This window comes from Manis pentadactyla, chromosome 16, assembly GCF_030020395.1.
Source record: "Manis pentadactyla isolate mManPen7 chromosome 16, mManPen7.hap1, whole genome shotgun sequence".
Classification (NCBI taxonomy): domain Eukaryota; kingdom Metazoa; phylum Chordata; class Mammalia; order Pholidota; family Manidae; genus Manis; species Manis pentadactyla.
In genome coordinates this window covers 78137267-78158781 of record NC_080034.1, presented here as the reverse complement: position 1 = coordinate 78158781, position 21515 = coordinate 78137267, and the positions used below count along the sequence as shown (strand labels likewise).

The following is a 21515-nucleotide window of genomic DNA, read 5'->3' as shown; positions in this document are numbered from 1 at the left end:
ACCTCTTCTTTATCCATTCATCTACTGATGGACACTTAGGTTGCTTCCATATCTTGGCTATTGTAAATAGTGCTGTGATAAACATAGGGGTCCATATGTCTTTTTGAATCTGTGATCTTGTTTTCTTAGGGTAAATTCCTAGAAGTGGAATTCCTGGGTCAAATAGTATTTCTATTTTTAGTTTTTTGTGGCACCTCCATATTGCTTTCCACAAAGGTTGAACTGATTTACCTTTGCCCCAGCAGTGAAGGAGGGTTCCCCTTTCTCTGCATCCTCGGCAACATTTGTTGTTCCTTGTCTTGTGGATGTTGGCCATTCTAACTGGTGTGAGGTGGTATCTCACTGTGGTTTTAATTTGCATTTCCCTGATAATTAGCGATGTGGAGCATCTTTTCATGTGCCTGTTGGCCATCTGAATTTCTTCTTTTGAAAAGTGTTCAGCTCCTCTGCCCATTTTTTTAATTGGATTATTTGCTTTTTGGGTGTTGAGGCATGTGAGTTCTTTATATATTTTGGATGTTAACTCCTTGTCAAACATGTCATTTACAAATATATTCTCCTGTACTGTAGGATGCCTTTTTGTTCTACTGATGGTGTTCTTTACTGTAGAGGCTTTTTAGTTTGACGCAGTCCCATTTGTTCATTTTTGCTTTTGTGTCCCTTGCTTGAGGAAATGTGTTCAGGAAAAAGTTGCTCATATTTATATTCAAGAGATTATTTCTATGTTTTAAGAGTTTTATGCTTTCATGACTTACATTCAGGTCTGTGATCCATTTTGAGTGTACTTTTGTGTATGGAATTAGACAGTAATCCAGTTTCATTCTCTTATACATAACTGCCCAGTTTTGCCATCACCAGTTCTTGAAGAGTCGGTCATTTCCCCTTTGTATATCCATGGCTCCTTTATTGTATATTAATTTTCCACTTATGCTCGGGTTTATATCTGGGCTCTCTATTGTATTCCATTGATCTATGGGTCTTTTCTTCTGCCAGTACCAAACTGTCTTGATTACTGTGTCTTTGTAATAGAGCTTGAAGTTGGGGACCATAATCCCCCCAGCTTTAATCTTCCTTCTCAGGATTGCTTTGGCTATTTGGGGTCTTTTGTGGGTCCATATGAATTCTAGTTCGTTGAAGAATGCTGTCAGTCTTTTGATAGGGATTGCATTGAGTCTGTAGATTCCTTTAGGCAGGATGGCCATTTTGATAATACTTCCTATCCACTAGCATGGGATCTGCTTATAGTTTTGTGTGATAAAACTTCTCAGGAAAACAATTATTTCATAACTAAAATTTGGAACTCATAGAAAAAAAAGTGATGATTTGAGGTATTTATATTTAAATCTGTAATATTTGTCACATCTTTTTAAATGGCAAGTGATTTTTTTTGAGGTACATATAAAAAAATACACAGTGTACAATGGCAAGTGATCTTGAGGAAGAAAATGAATTTTTAAAAGTTCTCTCTAGATTTTCATTTTCCTTGCTTCTCTTGTCCCCGTTATGGATATTTGACTATTAGATACAACTATTCACTTTGAACTATGAGGAGCATCTGAAATGTTCCACCTGCCTGGAGTGAGAGGACATTCCTTTCTTGAAAGAAAAGGGGTGTTATTTTCAACATTTTTCGAAAAGTATTCAGTGATTCAGTTACATTTACTCTTCTTTAATCTTTCTTCCTTTTAAATAATGCCTGCGTGTGGGATCCAGATGAGGGTAATTTAAAAACCAGTTTTAGGTGCATACATGCTGATACAGCCTCTAATTACGCAAATTAATTTAAAGGACTTTCATTTACAGTAATGCAAAAGCTTTTACTGTTTTGGGAAAGCTTTAGCTTTAGGTGAATTCTAGGTATCTAATAGCTTGTGAATTCAAACAAAGGTTCTTAGTTACTGAAGATCAGTTATTTTCTTATTTAAAATTTTGGGTTGTTTTTTTTTTGTTAGCAGATTTTAGTTGTGTTTTTCCGGATTCCTTGGTTTTTTACGTTGTGTATTGATGGAGACTTCAGCTTCTCTATTCTTATTCGCTTAGTGCTGATAATGTTTTTTGTTTCTTCTCCTTGGGCTTTCCTTAGCTTGGCCATTGTGTAAGTACTTATGAATCAATAAATCAGGGTATATTGATATATTTGATTATTTGTTAACAATTGGAAAATGTTTGTTTTATGGGTATATGCTTCAAATAATATCAGCCAAGAGTATTTATAAAAAAAAAAACAGAATTGAGCACTTGAATGTCACGTGTATTTTTCATCCCTAAATAGAATATTTTTATTGTATGTTATAATAATAATTGGAGATTTTCTTGTGGAAATATTACTTCTGAACAGAGGAATCCTTAATAGCAGTAATAAAATTATAAAGACTGAGGCATGTATGTTTATCTTCTCCAAAGCATAATTTTTTTCATGCTCTGAAAATCAAATTGTTTCTTTGAATTGTTTACCTAAGTTATGTCTTGCTTTAACGTTAGCGTAGTCTACATATGCATTCACTTCTTCAGCTATTACCAAGCTGTCACCTGGAGCAGTACTTCTCAAAAGTATTTGTCATGAAGAAACCGGGCTGTTTCTTTTTCCAATTTCCAAACTATCATAAACCAATAATTGTGCAAAAATAAAATAAAAATGGATTGCTTAAAGGATTTTTCAAAAAACCTAAAATATACAAGCCCTCCATTTTTATTGTTAGATGCAACAAACCTAAAATTATTATTATTACTAAGGTTCCTAGAATGTTTACTGTCAGTGTCTGTAGTCATTTCATGTCAGCCCAGTAACAAGCTCAGCAGACTGCCAGCAGTCCATGGGCCACGCTTTGTGTAGAAGGATGATGGGGTCGCTCTAGAGGTGGTGCGATTAAGGTGGGCTTCATGGGGTGTTGGGTAAGCCTGGCGGCTCCTGAGAAAGCGGCGAATTGTAGTGAACCGGGCCGGCTCGCTCCTGGCAGTTTCTCTGCACACGAGGTTAGAAGCCCCTCAGCCGGGGAGTTGGTTGGTCTCGGTGCTCCTGAAGTGAGTAGACCCGCCTCCTGGGGCAGTCGGCCTCCCTGTGACACTCCCTTCAGAGCTCACAGCAGGTACCTCGGAGTCATCTGTCACCTTCCAAAGTAGGGAAGGCTGAATTTAAGCAACTCAGCTGAAATACTCCTGAATAAAGAGCAGTCCCAGAAGTCTGCACAAAAACTCTGTTTAACACACAAACAGCAGGGAAATTGGTAGGTTTAGGTTCAGGGAACCCTAAAAATGCTGCATTTAAAACAATGAAATGAGGATTCTTTAAATTCTTATGTCAAAACTTGAACAAGTACAAAGTAGCATCTTGTATTATAAATTTGGTGTAGAAGTTTATATAAGTTTCAGTTTTCTTAAATGAATAGAGAAACCACCATGTTCCTTGGTACATAGTTTCCAATAAATGAAAGTTTTCTTTCCTTTATTAAACAGGAAGTTTACCAGGCAAAAGAGTCACAGCTTGGGAAACTTCACATCCGGCACAATGCTTTACACATATAAGGAACTCAAATACTTGGAGAATGGAAAACAAAAAAGATACTCTGACCTTTGTAAAATATTCTTGTTGTTTCATGAGAAAATATGAAAAGTATTGTGTTTTATACATTGCCTTTCTCCTTGAAATAAGTTAGGTAACAAGACAAAATAATTATTTGGTTTTAGTTTTGCTGTAAGCCAACCATAATAATAATAATATATGAGATTAACATCTTTTTCTTCTGTGGCTCAGTGAGTTTGCACAAATCATTTTATAATCACCTTCAACTATTTGCTGTCTGCTTTGTAACAGACCTCACACACCATTTCTGTAGAACAGTTAGGGATGAGTCCCTCCTAAATTGGTTGATATTCAAAGTTAATTTTTATTGTCTCCTTTGCCTGTTGATACTTGGTATAAATTTATACCTTAAAATCTGTAATAATAAAATCTAAGTAGCAGTTTCTCATGTATAAAAGGGAATTAATAGATTTCCGAAAGACAGAGATAAAGACAATTCATTTGAGTTGGCAGAGACTGGCTTGCCAGTGGTGACCCTTGGTAGTCTCCATCATCATCCTGTTTCTTTTTCTAATGATTTTTCAGATTTTCATGGTATAGAAGTAGTGACATTGACTCTTTACCATTAGTGATGCTGTATTTGCAGTTGAAAAGTTTTTACTTTTCCTTTGATACTAGCTTTAAAACTGTTAACTGTTTTCCGTCTTTTGGTTACACTTCCAGTAGGTAATTACTGTACCTTGTCTTTGGCATGTGTTTCTTTAGCTGAGATCGGGAGGTGCACAAGTATTAGAAGGTTGTATCGCTGAAATCCACAACATCACCAGCTTAGACATCTCTGATAATGGTAAGTCAGAAATCGGAAAAGAAGTAGAAATATCATTTGAAGCAAGTTAGTAAAGGGGAAATAATCTACTAGTCCAATCTAGAAAACACCTTAAAAAATGTTATTTTCCTTCTTGACTAGCGGGACTTTTTAAGTTTAACAGAGTTTATTTGAGGAATAATTCTGTGCCAAAGTCTTAATAAGTTGATGTCATAGCCAAAAATACAAGGTCTATGCCATAAAACAATTTTGTTTAAAAAAATCATAGGTCTACTGGTAAAGATCTAAGCCCAACCTTTTACATTCTTCATCATAATAAAATCAAGTCCTTGTTTATTCAGAAACTTGTTATGTTAGTTTCAATTCTGATCATAATAGCATGTGACTATGAACTTATTCAATTTGCATAGACAACTTTAACTGCATTTACTTACCAGTGAACAGTGTGTTGGAATCTTCTCTCACAAAATGATGGGGAGAGGTGAAATTTTCTGTTATTTATCATTCCCATGTCTTGCTAACTTTATTTAGCCTTTGTAGAGCATGAGTTTATCCCTGCAAAGTAGTAGAACATGAAAAGAAAGCAAAAAGTTCCTTTGAAAAGAAAAGGTTGGAATCCCAGGGCCTTTAGGATGGTACAGAAAGTTATCCAACTGCCTGTCGCCTTTGCTCAGTTGTGTTCCACCTGAGAAGCTATTTATACACTTGTGTTTTGATTCCTCACTTATTCTCATTCTTTCCAGGTTTAGAATCTGACCTATCTACCTTAATAGTGTGGCTCAGTAAAAACAGATCAATACAACACCTGGCATTAGGCAAAAATTTTAATAATATGAAATCCAAGTAAGAGTTTTGAATTTTTTTTATATGACAATGATGAAAATAACCAGCCTCCTGAAAGCTTTTGATTTGATCCCAATGTCCACATCTTTAAAATCTCTTTAGAAATCTGACACCTGTGTTGGACAACTTAGTACAAATGATTCAAGATGAAGAATCAGTGAGTATTACTTTAAAAACTTTTGCCTGAAATTTTGTTTGTTGCAGTTTTACTAATTATTGCTACTGGGTTAATACTGATATGCTTCAGTTAATTTTTTCTATGTATACATTTTCTACTGTTATTTTCTTTAAATGTAGTAAACATTTATGCTTTAATACAATTATAGAATGTATATAAAACTTACTCTGCACTTCATTCAACTCATCACTAATTAAAGGAAGATTGTAACCAATAGATTAAAAGAAATATAAATGGACTCTTAAGCTGTCTTTTGATAAGCCTTGTACTTCCTAACTTCCTAATACACTAATCTGCAAGCACGAATTCTTAGAATCTAGTTGACTTTATGACCTTATATCGTGCTGAGAAACATATTGCTAATTTGAATTCCATCTAGTAACTATGCAGAATCACAAGGGACTAAGAAAGTTGTCTCATCTCAAATTGCTCCCACAACTCTAGTGATCCTTGTCTTTTCATCCCCTCTAGTTGCTCCTGGCCAAGACTTGGTTCAGAGTAAATAAATTTAACTTTAAATAGTTTCCTATTTTGCTCCCCTTTAAAATACATTAGAAAAAAGATATTTTGTGGACAAGAAGCACTCTACCTTTGACTCATTTAATTTAAACCTGGTTTATCACACTTTATATTTTACTGATTGCTCGTTAAGATTTTATGTTTTACTGATGTTCCTTTCCTATCTTAGTCCTGTTTGGCCACTGAACAGATTTTATGGCTCCTAAAATTCAAATCTATTTGTATTCTACTGTGAAGGTTCATGTTACTCATGTTTTGTGATAGCTACTTTTGTAAGTCCTGAGAGGGATTTCCTGTATTAATCACGTGAAGTTTGTCACATTTTTAAAAAATTAAATTTTCCCTTCTGAATTGGTGGCAGGAGAGAATTCTGTTGTCTGCTTCTCCAGTGTGTAGATGTGACTTCCGACCTGCGAGCCAGAAATGAAACTCACTATTATTTAGTGAATTCAAGCACATGTCTTTGTCCTCATTTCCTAATAAACCCCGTATTTTGTTAGTCTTATTCTGGGTTATTAAAAGTAGGGCATAAATAGAATGTAATTTACACTTTTCAGAATTTATGTTGTTTTATATATTTAATTTGACTTTACACCTCCCCGCTTTATTTGACTTTCCAATTTCCCAGTACTGGTCCAGTTTTAAATTTTGGAGAAGCGAATACTACAGAATCATATTTAATATTCATCCCCAAATATTTGTTTCTTATCATGTAGTTTAGGAATTTTATGAAAAATGTATTTCTTAATTTCATGTTTTGCTTATGATACAAGGGCCTTCAAATGCTGTTTCTATAATTTTGAAAGTCTCATTTAAAGATAATTTTGGTATTTAAAACACTTAAAAGTATACTTGCAGCTGTTAAAGTTTGCTGTGAAAATGTGAATTCTATTAAGTTAAAGGTTTGAGAAGTATGCCACTAATAATGTAGAGGGAAAACTTTTTGTGTTTTCATGTCATTAAGTACTAGGTGGCTTTTTCAAAATGCAATTACCTTCTGTAGTTTTCTGCTTTTGAAATAGTAATGTGCAAAACAATTTAAAATGATTAGGAGTTGAGTCTTGTGACTATAAAAATTCCACCAATAACTGGCACAATTGGGCTCATTTTTATTTTTTAAGGTTTTTACATCTGTCTTTTACATTTTGTCTTTTACATTTTGTCTTTTTTGTTACATTCTGACCTTGTGTTTGTAGAGCTTGTTCTTTGACAGTCTGTGGAATACTGTATCCCCCCAATATTGTGCATTGTGCTCGGTTGGACTCCAGTGGGCTCCCGCGTCATGTCATCTTTGACTATAGACAGTGGTTGTCAGCCTGCTGGGAGCAGAGTTGTGTGATGGTAACGCTGAGGGCCAAGCTGACAGGAAATGTTATTTTCCAGTATTACATACAAACCCGTCTTGTAACCAGTAGAACAGAATGTATTCCTCCTGGGAGTGCTTGTAGCAAGGAGACAAATTCTCAGATTATGCATGTTCAGCTATGAAAAGAAAGTAAGATTTCAAATAGTAATGTTACATGGAAGTGCAGTAAATCAAGAAGGGATGGCCTTATAAATATGCTTGCAATTTAGGCTATTCTGTTCTCATTAATGACTCTGTCTATTATTTTTAAGTGTTAACTGCAGTGTATTAGAGTTTGAATATAGTACTGGAATTGTTACTTGCTAGCTTGGAGACTTGGCAGTTTTCCAGTATTAGAAAGAAGCCATAATATATCATTTTTGTAGTAGTTGAATGGAGATTATTGAAATGAAGAGATGTGATTACAGCTTTTTATTAAAGCAACATTGCATTTGTTTTATTTAAAACATTCACTTTCCTGAGTCTGAACCATTCTAATTTAGTTTTTTTTTCATTTACCTAAGTGTAAGATCTTAAGAAAATTCAAGTAGGCTCACTAAACCTGCCTGAGTCTAAGCATATGCAGGCTTTTTGGTTGTAACTGCTGGAGCACTTACCATGCCATTTATCTTTAAAAATTTTGATTCTACTTAATATGTTACCTTTTGATTTTACTATGGATATATGAAGTTTAGAAAACATGGTCAAATTTGGACAATAAGGAGTAAATACAGTCACCCAGCAAAACTATAACCAAACACATAAGGCCACTTCGTGGGTTTCTAAGACTTGAAATCATCAAAACCTTCTTGAGCCATTTGACAGATGCACCTCGAACAGGTGTTCTTTGGAAGTCAGTATGTAGTGGTTAAATCGACACAGATGAACCCCAGGCTTTGTATGTGGGCCACACAGAATGCCCAGGTATCTTGAGAACCAAAATCCTATGGGCCACGGTGGAACCTGGTCACAGACAACCCTGGAAACTGCTTCCAGTATCCCCCTCCTTGTAATGTCAGAACTGCTTAAGGACTAATCCTAGAGAGTTGTTCGGTATGGCTAGGCCAGTATAGACCACCTCAAAGAAGACATCTAAATTCCCCAGTGAGGTCTGAATTCTGACTTTAAGAGCTACATTGATCTGAGTCCTGGAATTCTCACCATTTCCTTAATTCAGTTATGGTCAAAATCAAGGATTGTGAAATCGGATGCCCACAGGGCTAGGAAGGCCGTGTGAACAGGTAAAGGGAGTCTGGTGTGAGTAGGGAGCCCTCCTCATTTTTCTGGTTAGATACTCTCCAGGCCAAACAAAACCTACCTCCAGGCCGAGTGGCTTTCAGTAGCTTAAATGGACAATGAGTGGGTCAGTCTGGCTTCCCCCATGCAGCTGATGGTACTAAGGTCACACACGTTTGACTTTTCTTGTCTTTTCTTCATCTTCTTTTTTTTTTAATTGTAGGTATTTCTTCCAATTGGTACTTAGAAAATACAGCTAAGAGTGACAATCACAAAGATACAGGATAAGCTAACAGAGGAGATGCTGTGTAGGAATTAAGTGCACAAAGTCTAGAACCAGACTGTCCTATTCCCATGCAGCTAATTTCTAACTGTGTGACCTTGGTTGAGTCACTCAACGTTTCTGATTCTCATTTGGGAAATGAGAATTACAGCACCTAATAGATCATTACCTAACTATTGGGTTACTAGGAGGATTAAATGAATAAACACATGTAAAAAGCTTAAACAGTAGTTAAACAAAGTTAAGTGTTCAGCAAATGTCAGTTACTATGTGCTGGTTTTTATTTTGCATTTGTCCTTTACTAGTATTTTGAAATATCATTGCACTTGCACAAAAATAGAGTGAGAAGGGATATGCAGCCAAACTGAAGCTCAGAAATTTCTGTGCTGTATTTTTTACTAATTTCATCCTATCCTCCACTTCAAAAGACCTGGCATCCGCCACTCCAGGTACCTTCCCACGGCTACCCTTAGAAGAGAGGTGGCCAGTAGTCAGCAGTAAAATGCAGCTCTCCATGTTTGACTCCAGAGGCCCGTTTTATGTCAGAAACTTCAGGTCCCATTCGTCAGTGTCGTTAAGGCAGATCTTTGAAATTGGGTGCCTCCTCTTAACGATTCTCCATGAACTGGGTCACTGCGGGTGATGCCTGACTTGATGAGACTGCGAGTGCTGCCTGTTGTCCCCCCCCACAGCCCCTGCAGTCCTTGTCCCTGGCCGACTCAAAACTCAAGACTGAGGTCACCGTCATCATCAATGCCCTGGGAAGCAACACCTCCCTGACCAAGGTGGACATCAGTGGGAACGGGATGGGGGACATGGGAGCACGGATGCTGGCCAAGGCACTGCAGATCAACACCAAGCTCAGGTACGCGGGCGGTGCTTGGGCCCTGCGTGGTGCGTGCGAGGAAGGCCAGGCAGCTCTGACCAGTGGGCACTGGAGACGTGCCGCGCGCAGGGGGCCTGAGTTTTTCCCAGGCCAGCTGGGAAGCAGAGGCATTTTCAAGCCTTTTATCAAAATACTGGGGAGAGTGTCCCCGAGTGTAGACACAGCGATTCCGTCCAGCTGTCGTCGTAGAGTTCCCCTGTGAGGTGAAGCCCGGCTGGGAAGTGCTGCCCTTTCCGTGGGTGCTGAAGGCTGAGCCAGGGGCGGGGAAAGGCTGCCAGCCGGAGGGGTTGTGAGGCAGCGTGAAGACAGAAGGACCAACACGAGGGGCTTCCCTGTACTGGTTGTGGGCCTGATGTCCTACAGGAATTCCGCTCCCACTCCTCCCAATATAAAGGCTTAAAATCAAGGGGGACGAGGTCCACTGGTTCCAAGACAAGTTCGTGCTGGGTGCTGACTCCTCTACTTAGTGGTCGCCATTCATAGTGCTTCCCAAGTGTGGCTTTTCGTAAGGCCTGTTTGGTGACCACTTCCCTTAAAGACTAGCTACGGGATAACCACGTTACTGTCCGTCGTCAGGGAGGTCCGGCTGCCCCCAGCCCAGGAGGCTGGTGAGTGAAGAGTTCACTTGCGTTGCTCTTTACGGGCTCTTTTTGATGATTCCCTTGCTCTCCAGTATAAGACAGAGCCTGAACCTTCTGTCTAAACTGAAGCCAAAAGCCAAAACCACAGCAATTCCTTTGAAGGTCAGTATGTATGTAAAGAAGGTCATTGAGATCAGGAAGGGAGGGAGGGAAAGCAATAGAGTTTGGGAGTGGACGTCTGGGGTCGCTCAAATCAGTACAAACTATTCCATGTGTCAAGTGAATTGACAAGCCCTAAAATAACCTCCGAAGTATTCATATTCTGGAGATAAAATAATACTTTTCTTCCAAAATAGATCTCCTGTTTAAAAGTAAATAGCCTCCTATTTATAGTAACTGAAGTTTTGCCAGCAAAGTGAGTGAGGTTCCTGGGTTTGCTGATCACACATATCAAGCAGTGATGAAAACAGAGGAAAATATGACAAGGTTCCCTCTAGTTGTTCAGAATAGAAAAGTCTCAGCACCTGAAATTCTTTATGCGGACATAGGACTGTTGAGCATCTTTTATAAATAGCTCCAGCCTCAGACATGAATACTGACATACTGTTTGGAGACTACTTGGGGAGAATATCAGAGAAATCAGCCTTTAGAGTTTTCTTGCTTGTAAAACATTAGGTAACTTAGTGATTAAGTTAATGGGAGTGTGTTGCTTTTAAGTATGTTTTTTTCATACTACTTGTGAATACAGTGTTGGGGTAAATGTTCATCCTTATTTTGTTTGAAACTAAGTTGAATATTATTCCTTGCTCATTAAACTAAAATACCTAGACAGTGTTGCCAAAAAGAGATATTGTCAATGATGATCATTTCCTCCTTCCTGAGTGTCTGATTATTTATGTGACTTCATTTCAAACAGGACTGTAATATGGGACAAGAACAACATTACTGCACAAGGCTTTCAAGATATAGCTGTTGCAATGGAAAAGTAAGTTTTAATCGGGACTTCTTTCTAGAAAAATACAAAAGAATCAATGGTATCTTTGTCATCTTGGGGTAAAAGAAGTAGCAATAGATTGGGAGTCAGGAGATCTGGGTCTGAATCTATTGCTAGCTGGCCACGGGACCTGGGAAGACATTGACTTGACCTGGTGTGTTTCCTCATCTGAAAAACGAGGGCAGAGCTATTTGCTGTGCTGAGGACACTGCACTGTCTTAAAGATTAACTGAGATCATGGGGAGGGGTCGTATGATAGTTGCCTTGCTTCCTCCTCCTTCTGGTTCACAGCTCACTGGGTCTTGTTTTTCTTGCCAATTATGATGACTTTAGATGCAGTGGTGAGAAGAAAGCTGATGTCCAGAAAATAAAAATGGTGTTGATGAATGGCAAGCCCAAGGCTGACTTGTCTCATTACTGTGAAAGACTTTATTATTTTAGTAACTAAAGTCTGCAATTATTATTTATTGTCAAATTTACTTTCCCAGAAAACTAAGCAAGCAGTAATAATACAAACATGGCTGAAAAAAAGTGCTGGAAATTAGGTGGTTCTGTGCTTTTCAATCCTCATATCTTATTTGAAAGGCAGAAATGATGAAAGCAGATTTAATCATTAAAAGTGAGGTTACAAAATGTAGGTGGGAAATAAGGGGCCAGTAGTATAGAGGTTGGTCCCCCGGGGGAGGGGAGGGGCACTCTTTATTTTGTGTTTTCCCAGATTTCCTAGGTGGAGGTGTCGTGCCCAGCACAGTGTTGTGGTTAAAAGCCCAGACCTGGAATTAGGTGTCCCCATTCAGTCCCTGGCCCTGACACCAACAAGCCCTATGATCTAGAGCAAAGCATTTCACCTCTCTGATCAATTCTTGTTTGAAAGTGAGAAAGAGTAAATCCTCTTAAGTGCCTTCCGATTCTAAATCCTGTGGTCCTGCTTCAGCCAGGAGGGCCCAGGCCATCGATCAGCATGGATAAGGTGTCTCGCACTACCAACCCTGGGGCCTTCCATGATTGCAGAATCCCTTATAATCACTCTGCTCGCACCTCGGGACCTTGGAATAGAAATATTTATCGACAGATAATTGCGTTTGGGTGCCAACAGCACTTATGCCACCCCCCTGCTCTTGTAGACTGCCAGCCCAGGCTGGTCTTTATAAGAAGCCAAGAGTATGTACACCCAATACTTAGCATTTCTGGATTGATGGAACAAAAAATATAACAGTTAATAAAAAAATATAACTTAATAGTGTAGTATGCTGTGCTCCGGCATGCCAATTGTTTTAAATAAAATGTGCTCCTGCATGCCACATTTGGTTTAAATAAACTGTGGTGTTCTAGAGAATGATAAAAATGGAATTGCATGAGGAAAAGGGACATCTTCAAGGCTGCAAAAAAGATATATTGTCTCTTAGTTCCAGTTGGCTGGCTCTTCTTACAGCAAACAAAATAAATTTTGCTAGAACAAAGCCATGTTAAAAAATTACCTTTGTAAAAATAACAACCTTTTCTTTGCTTGTTATTTTACGTTAAGCCACCTTATACATTGGCCTGGATGAAGAGCATTTTTTCCATTAAGTATTACCCATCCAGATTACTGCTGTGATTAAGGTCATTGCTTATTTTCTTTATTATTTCTTCATTATTAGTATCTTATTTTAGGAACTAGCTGTTAATTAACTCTTCCAGTAGAAATCATGTTAAATATTCGTAAGGATCCCATTGTGAGGACTACTAACCATTTTAAAGGTCTAAACAAGCCCCCTGACTGTGTGGTTCCAGGGGGCTAGGAGAATGACCCCATTGTCATCATGTAGCCCAAAAGGTCAGTCTTCCTGAGTGCCACGTTACAGAAAGAGATGCATTTAGGGGCGAAGAGAGAAGGCATCTCAGTGCTGGAGCTCGTGGTAGTGGTAGGGGAGCAGGTGTCAGTTGCTGTCCCTGCACACAGCAGTCCCGGCAGGGTTGGGGTCAAAGGCCAGAACACACAGTTCTGTGTGTTTTCCTCACACAACAACGACTCATCCTTGCTCTCTTGTCTGATCTGCTGGTCCATAGGGGTGAGGTGACTATAGATCAAGTATTCCACAGTTGCTTCATTTGGTGTTGAGAATCTGGCGGGCCTGGCCGACTGAATGCAGACTGCAGGGTCCTGCAGAGGTCGGGATGCTGAACAGACAGAAGGCCAGCTCCCACCACCTTCTCTAAAGACAAGTCACTTGTTTTCTGCTTGTTTGTGTGAGGGAGCCGAGAACCTGAACAGACTATTTTGTGGATACTAATGTCCTTGCTTTGCAAGCAAATGTTTTGGTTTTATTTTGTATTTTCCCTCCACCAGTTTGGGTCTGGCTATCACATGTCGTTAATGTGGTGATCCAGGTACATTTGGGTTATTGGTGACTAAAACGCAAGTAGCAAGTTAATGATGGACCTTCTTTCTAACCTTTCAGTCTATCTATCCAAATCCAGTTTGAAAGTTCTGTCCTTGATGTGATTGAAAACTGACAACAGAACAATAAAACCAGATTCCTTAAAGGTATGTCAGTTTATAAGACAGCATGAACTGACAGGGTTGCCAGTACACTGCACACGTAGCCCCTGATCTTCAGTCTAGGGGCTAAGACAGTCTCCTGGTTTAGAATTTTCTAAGATACCCTGGTAACAGTCTTTTTGGATTTTACAAAAGAGTGCCGACTTAAAGTAATAGGAAGTTATTTTTAAACAAACATATTATTTCCCTTTTCTAGGAACTACACGTTGAGATTTATGCCAATTCCTATGTATGATGCTTCTCAAGCCCTCAAAACAAACCCTGAAAAAACAGAAGAGGCTCTGCAGAAGGTATTGAAGAATCAATAGCTTGATTTTAATAGTAGCTTAATTATCATACACATTTGAATTGAATTTTGTTAGTAATTCTGAACATATGAACAGTACTTTATGTTTTACAAAGCTGTTTTCGCATTAGCTTGTATTCTTATGATCATGACTGGCATAATGCATGACTCGGGGAGGAATAAAAAGAAGACTTCAGTTTATCATGAAACTTAAATGGAATAAAATAATATTCTTACAACATCAACAGCCCAGAGCTTATGCCTAGGTAGCTTGCCGGTCATCCTTTGATGCGTATGCTGATTAGCACCACCTTTATTGCTTTCACCCTCAGCAGCCAGAACCACCTCTCCTTTCCTCATCAAGAAATTTACGATGTTATTGAGCTCTCCCTTCATCATATTTGTCTATATATGTGTCTAAATCCACACCCATTCCCACCTCCTTTCTGGCAACCTAAGAATGACAGATGTTCTCCCCGTTGAAGTCCAGCCGTCAGGGCGTCTGGCCCCACTGTTCCCTGTGCCGGCGACTTGCCCTATGAGTCATTCCTTAGCTCACCATACCTTCGTGCTTCTCTTTCTATGGTTATGGTCACCTTTCTCTCTATTTTTAGATATGCTCCAATATTTCCCATCTGAAGAATCCTTCTTCACCGTTACTGTGGTGTTACTTGAGGAATCTCTCCGCCCTCTTTGTTTTCTCGCCTAGTCGTACTACCCTCTGTCCAGCCCCCCAAGCTCCACGTTTCTGTATCTTCCACAGCCAGTCACACACCCAGGTCATGGATTCTGAATCACAGATCTCTTCAATAGTTCCTCTTCCCTCCATTTCCATTAGAGATGCCATTATTTAAGTCAGCCTCATCACCTCTCACCAGGCTTATTGCATCCTCCTGTCTGTTCTCCTTTGAGCAGTCAAAAATAGCCATCTTATTTCATGCTCAGGTTGAAAAGACTAAAGCCTTCGATCTCTCCTCCCAAATCCATCCCTCACCAGTGGTTTTTGGGAGAAAGCCTGATCCCCTTAACTTGGCCTGACATTCTGCCCAGGACATTCTTCCAGTTGGCTGCCAAATTTATCTCTCACCAACCCTTAATCTGTTTTTTCTGCCTCAGGTAATTTGTTAGAAATGGAAATTCCTGGGCCTCAGAAGATGGGGTGGGACTCAGCAATCTGTTTATTTTTTATTTTTTATTTCTTTACTTTGGTATCCTAAATCTATAATTACATGAGCAACATTATGGTTACTAGACACTGCCCCCATCATCAAGTCCCCCCCACATACCCCGTTACAGTCACTGTCCATCACCGTAGTAAGATGCTGTAGAATCACTACATGTCTTCTCTGTGTTGTACTGCCTTCCCTGTGCCCCCCACTACATTATGTCTGTTAATCGTAAGGCCCTTTTTTCCCCCTTATCCCTCCCTCCCCACCCATCCTCCCCAGTCCCTTTCCCTTTGGTAACTGTTAGTCCATTCTTGGGTTCTGTGAGTCTGCTGCTGTTTTGTTCCTTCAGTATTTTTCTTTGTTCTTATACTCCACATATGAGTGAAATCATTTGGTACTTGTCTTTCTCCGCCTGGCTTATTTCACTGAGCATAATACCCTCTAGCTCCATCCATGTTGTTGCAAATGCTAAGACTTGTTTTCTTCTTATGGCTGAATAATACTTCATTGTGTATATGTACCACCTCTTCTTTATCCATTCATCTACTGATGGACACTTAGGTTGCTTCCATTTCTTGGCTATTGTAAATACTGCTGCGATAAACATAGGGGTGTATCTGTCTTTTTCAAACTAGGCTGCTGCATTCTTAGGGTAAATTCCTAGAAGTGGAATTCCTGGGTCAAATGGCATTTCTATTTTGAGCTTTTTGAGGAATCTCCATACTGCTTTCCACAATGGTTGAAATAATTTACATTCCCACCAGCAGTATAGGAGGGTTCCCCTTTGTCCACATCCTCACCCACATTTGTTGTTGTTTGTCTTTTGGATATTGGCCATCCTAACTGGTGTGAGGTGATATCTCACTGTGGTTTTAATTTTCATTTCTCTGATGACTAGCAATGTGGAGCATCTTTTCATGTGTCTGTTGGCCATCTGAATTTCTTCTTTGGAGAACTGTCTGTTCAGCTCCTCTGCCCATTTTTTAATTGGATTATTTGCTTTTTGTCTGTTGAGGTGCATGAGTTCTTTATATATTTTGGATGCAATCCTTTATCGGATATGTAATTTATGAATATATTCTCCCATACTATAGGATGTCTTTTTGTTCTAATGATGGTGTCCTTTGCTGTACAGAAGCTTTTCAGCTTGATATAGTCCCACTTGTTCATTTTTGCTTTTGTTCCCCTTGCCTGGGTGATAACGTTCATGAAGTAGTCACTTATGTTTATGTCCAAGAGATTTTTGCCTATGTTTTTTTCTAAAAGTTCTGTGGTTTCATGAGTTTCATTCAGGTCTTTGATCCATTTTGAATTTACTTTTGTGTATGGGGTTAGACAATGGTCCAGTTTCATTCTCTTACATGTAGCTGTCCAGTTTTGCCAACACCAGCTGTTAAAGAGGCTGTCATTTCCCCATTGTATGTCCACGGCTCCTTTATCGTATATTAATTGACCATATATGTTTGGGTTAATGTCTGGAGTCTCTATTCTGTTCCACTGGTCTATGGCTCTGTTCTTGTGCCAGTACCAAATTGTCTTGATTACTGTGGCTTTGTAGTAGAGCTTGAAGTTGGGGAATGAGATCCCCCTCCCCCACTTTATTCTTCCTTCTCAGGATTGCTTTGGCTATTCAGGGTCTTTTGTGGTTCCATATGAATTTTTGAACTATTTGTTCCAGTTTGTTGAAGAATGCTGTTGGTAATTTGATAGGGATTGCCTCAAATATGTAGACTGCTTTGGGCAGGATGGCCATTTTGACAATATTAATTCTTCCTAGCCAAGAGCATGGGATGAATTTCTATTTGTTAGTGTCCTCTTTAAATTTTCTTAAGAATGTCTTGTAGTTTTCATGGTATAGGTCTTTCACTTCTTTGGTTAGGTTTATTCCTAGGTATTTTATTCTTTTTGATGCAATTGTGAATGGAATTGTTTTCCTGATTTCTCTTTCTATTAGTTCATTGTTAATGTATAGGAAAGCCACAGATTTCTGTGTACTCATTTTGTATCCTGCAACTTTGCTAAATTCTGATATTAGTTCCAGTAGTTATGGAGTGGAGTCTTTAGGGTTTTTTATTTACAATATCATGTCATCTGCAAATAGTGACAGTTTGACTTCTTCTTTACTGATCTGGATTCCTTGTATTTCTTTGTTTTGTCTGATTGCCATGGCTAGGACCTCCATTACCACGTTGAATAACAGTGGGGAGAGTGGACATCCCTTTCTTGTTCCCGATCTTAGGTGAAAAGCTTTCAGCCTATTTCTGTTAAGTATGATGTTGGCTGTGGGTTTATCATAGATGGCCTTTATTATGTTGAGATAGTTGCCCTCTATACCCATTTTGTTAAGAGTTTTTATCATGAATGGATGTTGAATTTTGTCAAATGCTTTTTCAGCATCTATGGAGATGATCATGTGGTTTTTGTTGATGTGGTGGATGATATTGATGGATTTTTGAATGTTGTACCATCCTTGCATCCCTGAGATGAATCCCACTTGATCATGGTTTATGATCCTCTTGATGTATTTTTGAATTCGGTTTGTTAGTATTTTGTTGAGTATTTTTGCATTTATGTTCATCAGGGATATTCATCTGTAATTTTCTTTTTTGGTGGGGTCTTTGCCTTGTTTTGGTGTTAGAGTGATGCTGGTTTCATAGAATGAGTTTGGGAGTATTCCCTCCTCTTCTATTTTTTGGAAAACTTTAAGAAGAATGGGTATTATGTCTTCTTTGTATGTCTGATAATCCATCTGGCCCAGATGTTTTGTTTTTGGGTAGTTTTTTGATTACTGATTAAATTTCTTTACTGGTAATTGGTCTGTTTAGATTTTGTTTCCTCCTTGGTCAGTCTTGGAAGGTTGTGTTTCCCTAGAAAGTTGTCCATTTCTTCTAGGTGTTCCAGCTTTTTAGTACATAGATTTTCATAGTATTCTCTAATAATTTGTATTTCTGTGGGTTTCATCATGATTTTTCCTTTCTCATTTCTGATTGTTTATGTGTGTAGATTCTCTTTTTCTCATAATAACTCTGGCTAGGGGTTTATCTATTTGTTTATTTTCTCAAAGAACCAGCTCTTGGTTTCATTAATTTTTTCTATTGTTTTTATTCTTCTCAATGTTATTTATTTCTTCTCTGATCTTTATTATGTCCCTCCTTCTGCTGACTTTAGGCCTCATTTGTTCTTCTTTTTCCAATTTCAATAATTGTGACTTTAGACTTTTTTTCATTTGGGATTGTTCTTCCTTCTTTAAATGGGCCTGGATTGCTGTATACTTTCCTCCTGGAACTGCCTTCGCTGCGTCTCAGAGAAGTTGGGGTTTGTGCTGTTGTTTTCAGTTGTCTCCATATATTGCTTTATCTCTGTTTTAATTTGGTCATTGATCCATTGATTATTTAGGAGCATGTTGTTAAGCCTCCATGTGTTTGTGAGCCTTTTTGTTTTCTTTGTACAATTTATTTCTAGTTTTATACCTTTGTGATCTGAGAAGTTGGTTGGTAGAAATTCAATCTTTTTGAATTTACTATGGTTATTTTTGTGGCCTTGTATGTAGTCTATTCTAGAAAATGTTTCATGTGCTCTTGAGAAGAATGTGTATCCTGCTGCTTTTGGGTTTAAAGTTCTGTAGGTGTCTGTTAGGTCCATCTGTTCTAGTGTGTTGTTCAGTGCTTCTGTGTCCTTACGTATTTTCTGTCTGGTGGATCTATCCTTTGCAGTGAGTAGTGTGTTGAAGTCTCCTAAAATGAATGCATTTCATTATATTTCCTCTTTTAATTCTGTATTTGTTTCACATATGTCGGTGCCCCTCTATTGGGTGTATATATATTTATAATGGTTATATCCTCTTGTTGGACTGAGTCCTTTATCATTATGTAATGTCCTTCTTTATCTCTTTTTACTTTCTTTGTTTTGAAGTCTATTTTGTCTGATACTAGTAGTACTGCAACACCTGCTTTTTTTCTCACTAATGTCTGCATGAAATTTTTTTTCCATCTCTTCACTTTTAGTATCTGAATATCTTTGGGTTTGAAGTGAGTCTCTTGTAGGAAGCATATGGATGGATCTTGCTTTTTTATGCATTCTATTATTTTGTGTCTTGATTGGTGCATTCAGTCCATTTACATTCAGGGTGATTATCGAAAGATACGTACTTATTGCCATTGCAGGCTTTAGATTCGTGGTTTCCAAAGGTTCAAGGTTAGCTTCTTTAGTATCTAATGTCTAACTTAGCTCTCTTAGTAAGCTATTATAAACACAATCTGATGATTCTTTATTTCTCTCCTTTCTTGTTCTTCCTCCTCCATTTTTTATGTTAGGTGTTTTATTCTGTACTCTTGTGTTTCCTGTGACTGTTTCTGTGGATTGTTGATTTTATTTTTTGTCTTTAGTTAGTATTTGGTTGGTCTACTTTCTTTGCTGTGATTTTATTTTCTCTGGTGACATCTATTTAGCCTTAGGAGTGCTGCCATGTCGAGCAGTGCCTCTAAAATACCCTGTAGATGTCATTTGTGGGAGGCAAATTCCCTCAACTTTTGCTTGTCTGAAAATTCTTTAATCCCTTCTTCAAATTTAAATGATAATCGTGCTGGATACAGTATCCTTGGTTCAAGGCCCTTCTGTTTCATTGCATTAAATATATCATGCCATTCTCTTCTGGCCTATAAGGTTTCTGTTGAGAAGTCTGATGATATCCTGATGGGTTTTCCTTTGTAGGTGATCTTTTTTTTCTCTCTCTGACTGCCTTTAATACTCTGTCCTTGTCTTTGATCTTTGCCTTTTAATTATTATATGTCTTGGTGTTGTCCTCCTTGGTCCCTTGTATTGGGAGATCTGTGGGCTTCCATGGTCTGAGATACTATTTCCTTTCCCAGCTTGGGGAAGTTTTCAGGAATTATTTCTTCAAAGACATTTTCTATGTCTTTTTCTCTCTCTTCTTCTTCTGGTACCCCTATAATGTGAATATTGTTCTTTTGGATTGGTCACACAGTTCTCTTAATATTCTTTAATTCCTAGAGGTCTTTTATCTCTCTCTGCCTCAGCTTCTCTATACTCTTTTTCTCTGATTTCTATTCCATTAACAGTCTCTTGCACTTTGTCCAGTCTCTTAAGCCCTTCTATCGATTATTTCCTTTCTGTTATTTCCCTCTGCACTTCATCCCTTAGCTCTTGCATATTTCTCTGCAGGTCCATCAGCATGGTTATGACTTTTATTTTGAATTCTTTTTCATGAAGATCGGTTATTTCTATCTCACCAGGCCCTCTGTCTGGGGTTGTCTGAGTGATTTTTGACTGAACTAGATCTTCTGCCTTTTCATGGCAATAGAAGTGGTCGCAGGCAGGTGGCACGTGTGTCAGCTGGGAGAACAAAGTCCCTTCCTGCTTGTTGGTCACCTTGCTCTTCTCCGCTTCCTGTGCCATCTACCCGCACAGCAGAAGCAGCCTCTGGGATAATCTCCTGAGCTGCTGTGGGCAGGGCCACCCTCGGGCTAGCCTAGAGCACTGTGGGGAGTTGTAGTCGCGCCGGGTGTGTTCTCCTGCGAGAACAGCGCCCCTTCGTGCCTTCTGGACCTTGCTCCAGCTTCCGCTGCTTGTCCCAGTTAGCTGCACACTGGGAGGAGTCCCTGTGTGGTTGCTGTGGGCAGGGCTGCTCTACGGCTGCTCTGCCGCTGTCGCGGGTCAGCTGGTCTGCTTGCAGTGTCTTCCCTGGGGAACGAATGCCAGGCTGCTTATTGCCGTGAGGGGCTTTGGGGCTGCTTTATTCCCCAAGGGGCTTGGGGGCCCGAAGTTCCTCAAGATTCCCAGCCTGCTGGGCTGAGTGTGCTGGGATGATTTTGTTCGGCTGTTGAGCCCTTGTCCCTTTAAGATTTTTAAAAAGCGCCTGCTTTCCTCTTGTCCCAGGGGAGCCGACTGTGGGGGCCCGCTCGCAGTCTCGGTCTCCGACCCTACCCTCCTGATTCTCTAATATCCAGCACACCGTGCAGTGTGTGTCTGCGCTCCCGGTGCAGATTACTAGGGCTGGGTGTTTAGCGTCCTGGGCTCCCTCTCCCTCCCCACTCTGACTCCTCTCCTCCCACTGGTGAGCTGGGGTGGGGGGAGCGCTTGGGTCCCGCCGGGTCATGACTTTGTATCTTACCCCCTTCGTGAGATGCTGGGTTCTCACAGATGTAGATGTAGCCAGCCTGGCAGTTGTACTGTATCTTCTGGTATCTCTTTTAGGAATAGTTGCATTTGTTGTATTTTCAAAAATATATATGGTTTTGGGAGGAGATTTCTGCCGCCCTACTCCCGCCGCCATCTTGAGCCAGCTCCA

At 39.3% G+C, this 21515-nt stretch overlaps 1 protein-coding gene across 9 annotated transcripts in view; it reads left to right on the top strand.

The window, feature by feature from the left end:
* Window positions 1-21515, top strand: part of CARMIL1 (capping protein regulator and myosin 1 linker 1) — a 356120-nt gene that overhangs the window by 256011 nt on the left and 78594 nt on the right. For all 9 annotated transcript variants that reach the window (XM_057493799.1, XM_057493802.1, XM_057493798.1 and 6 more), the window contains 6 exons: window positions 4286-4367; window positions 5090-5189; window positions 5292-5346; window positions 9443-9615; window positions 11134-11202; window positions 13950-14043. In XM_057493799.1, coding sequence (XP_057349782.1) covers window positions 4286-4367; window positions 5090-5189; window positions 5292-5346; window positions 9443-9615; window positions 11134-11202; window positions 13950-14043 — 573 coding nt within the window. The remainder of the gene's footprint in view (window positions 1-4285; window positions 4368-5089; window positions 5190-5291; window positions 5347-9442; window positions 9616-11133; window positions 11203-13949; window positions 14044-21515) is intronic.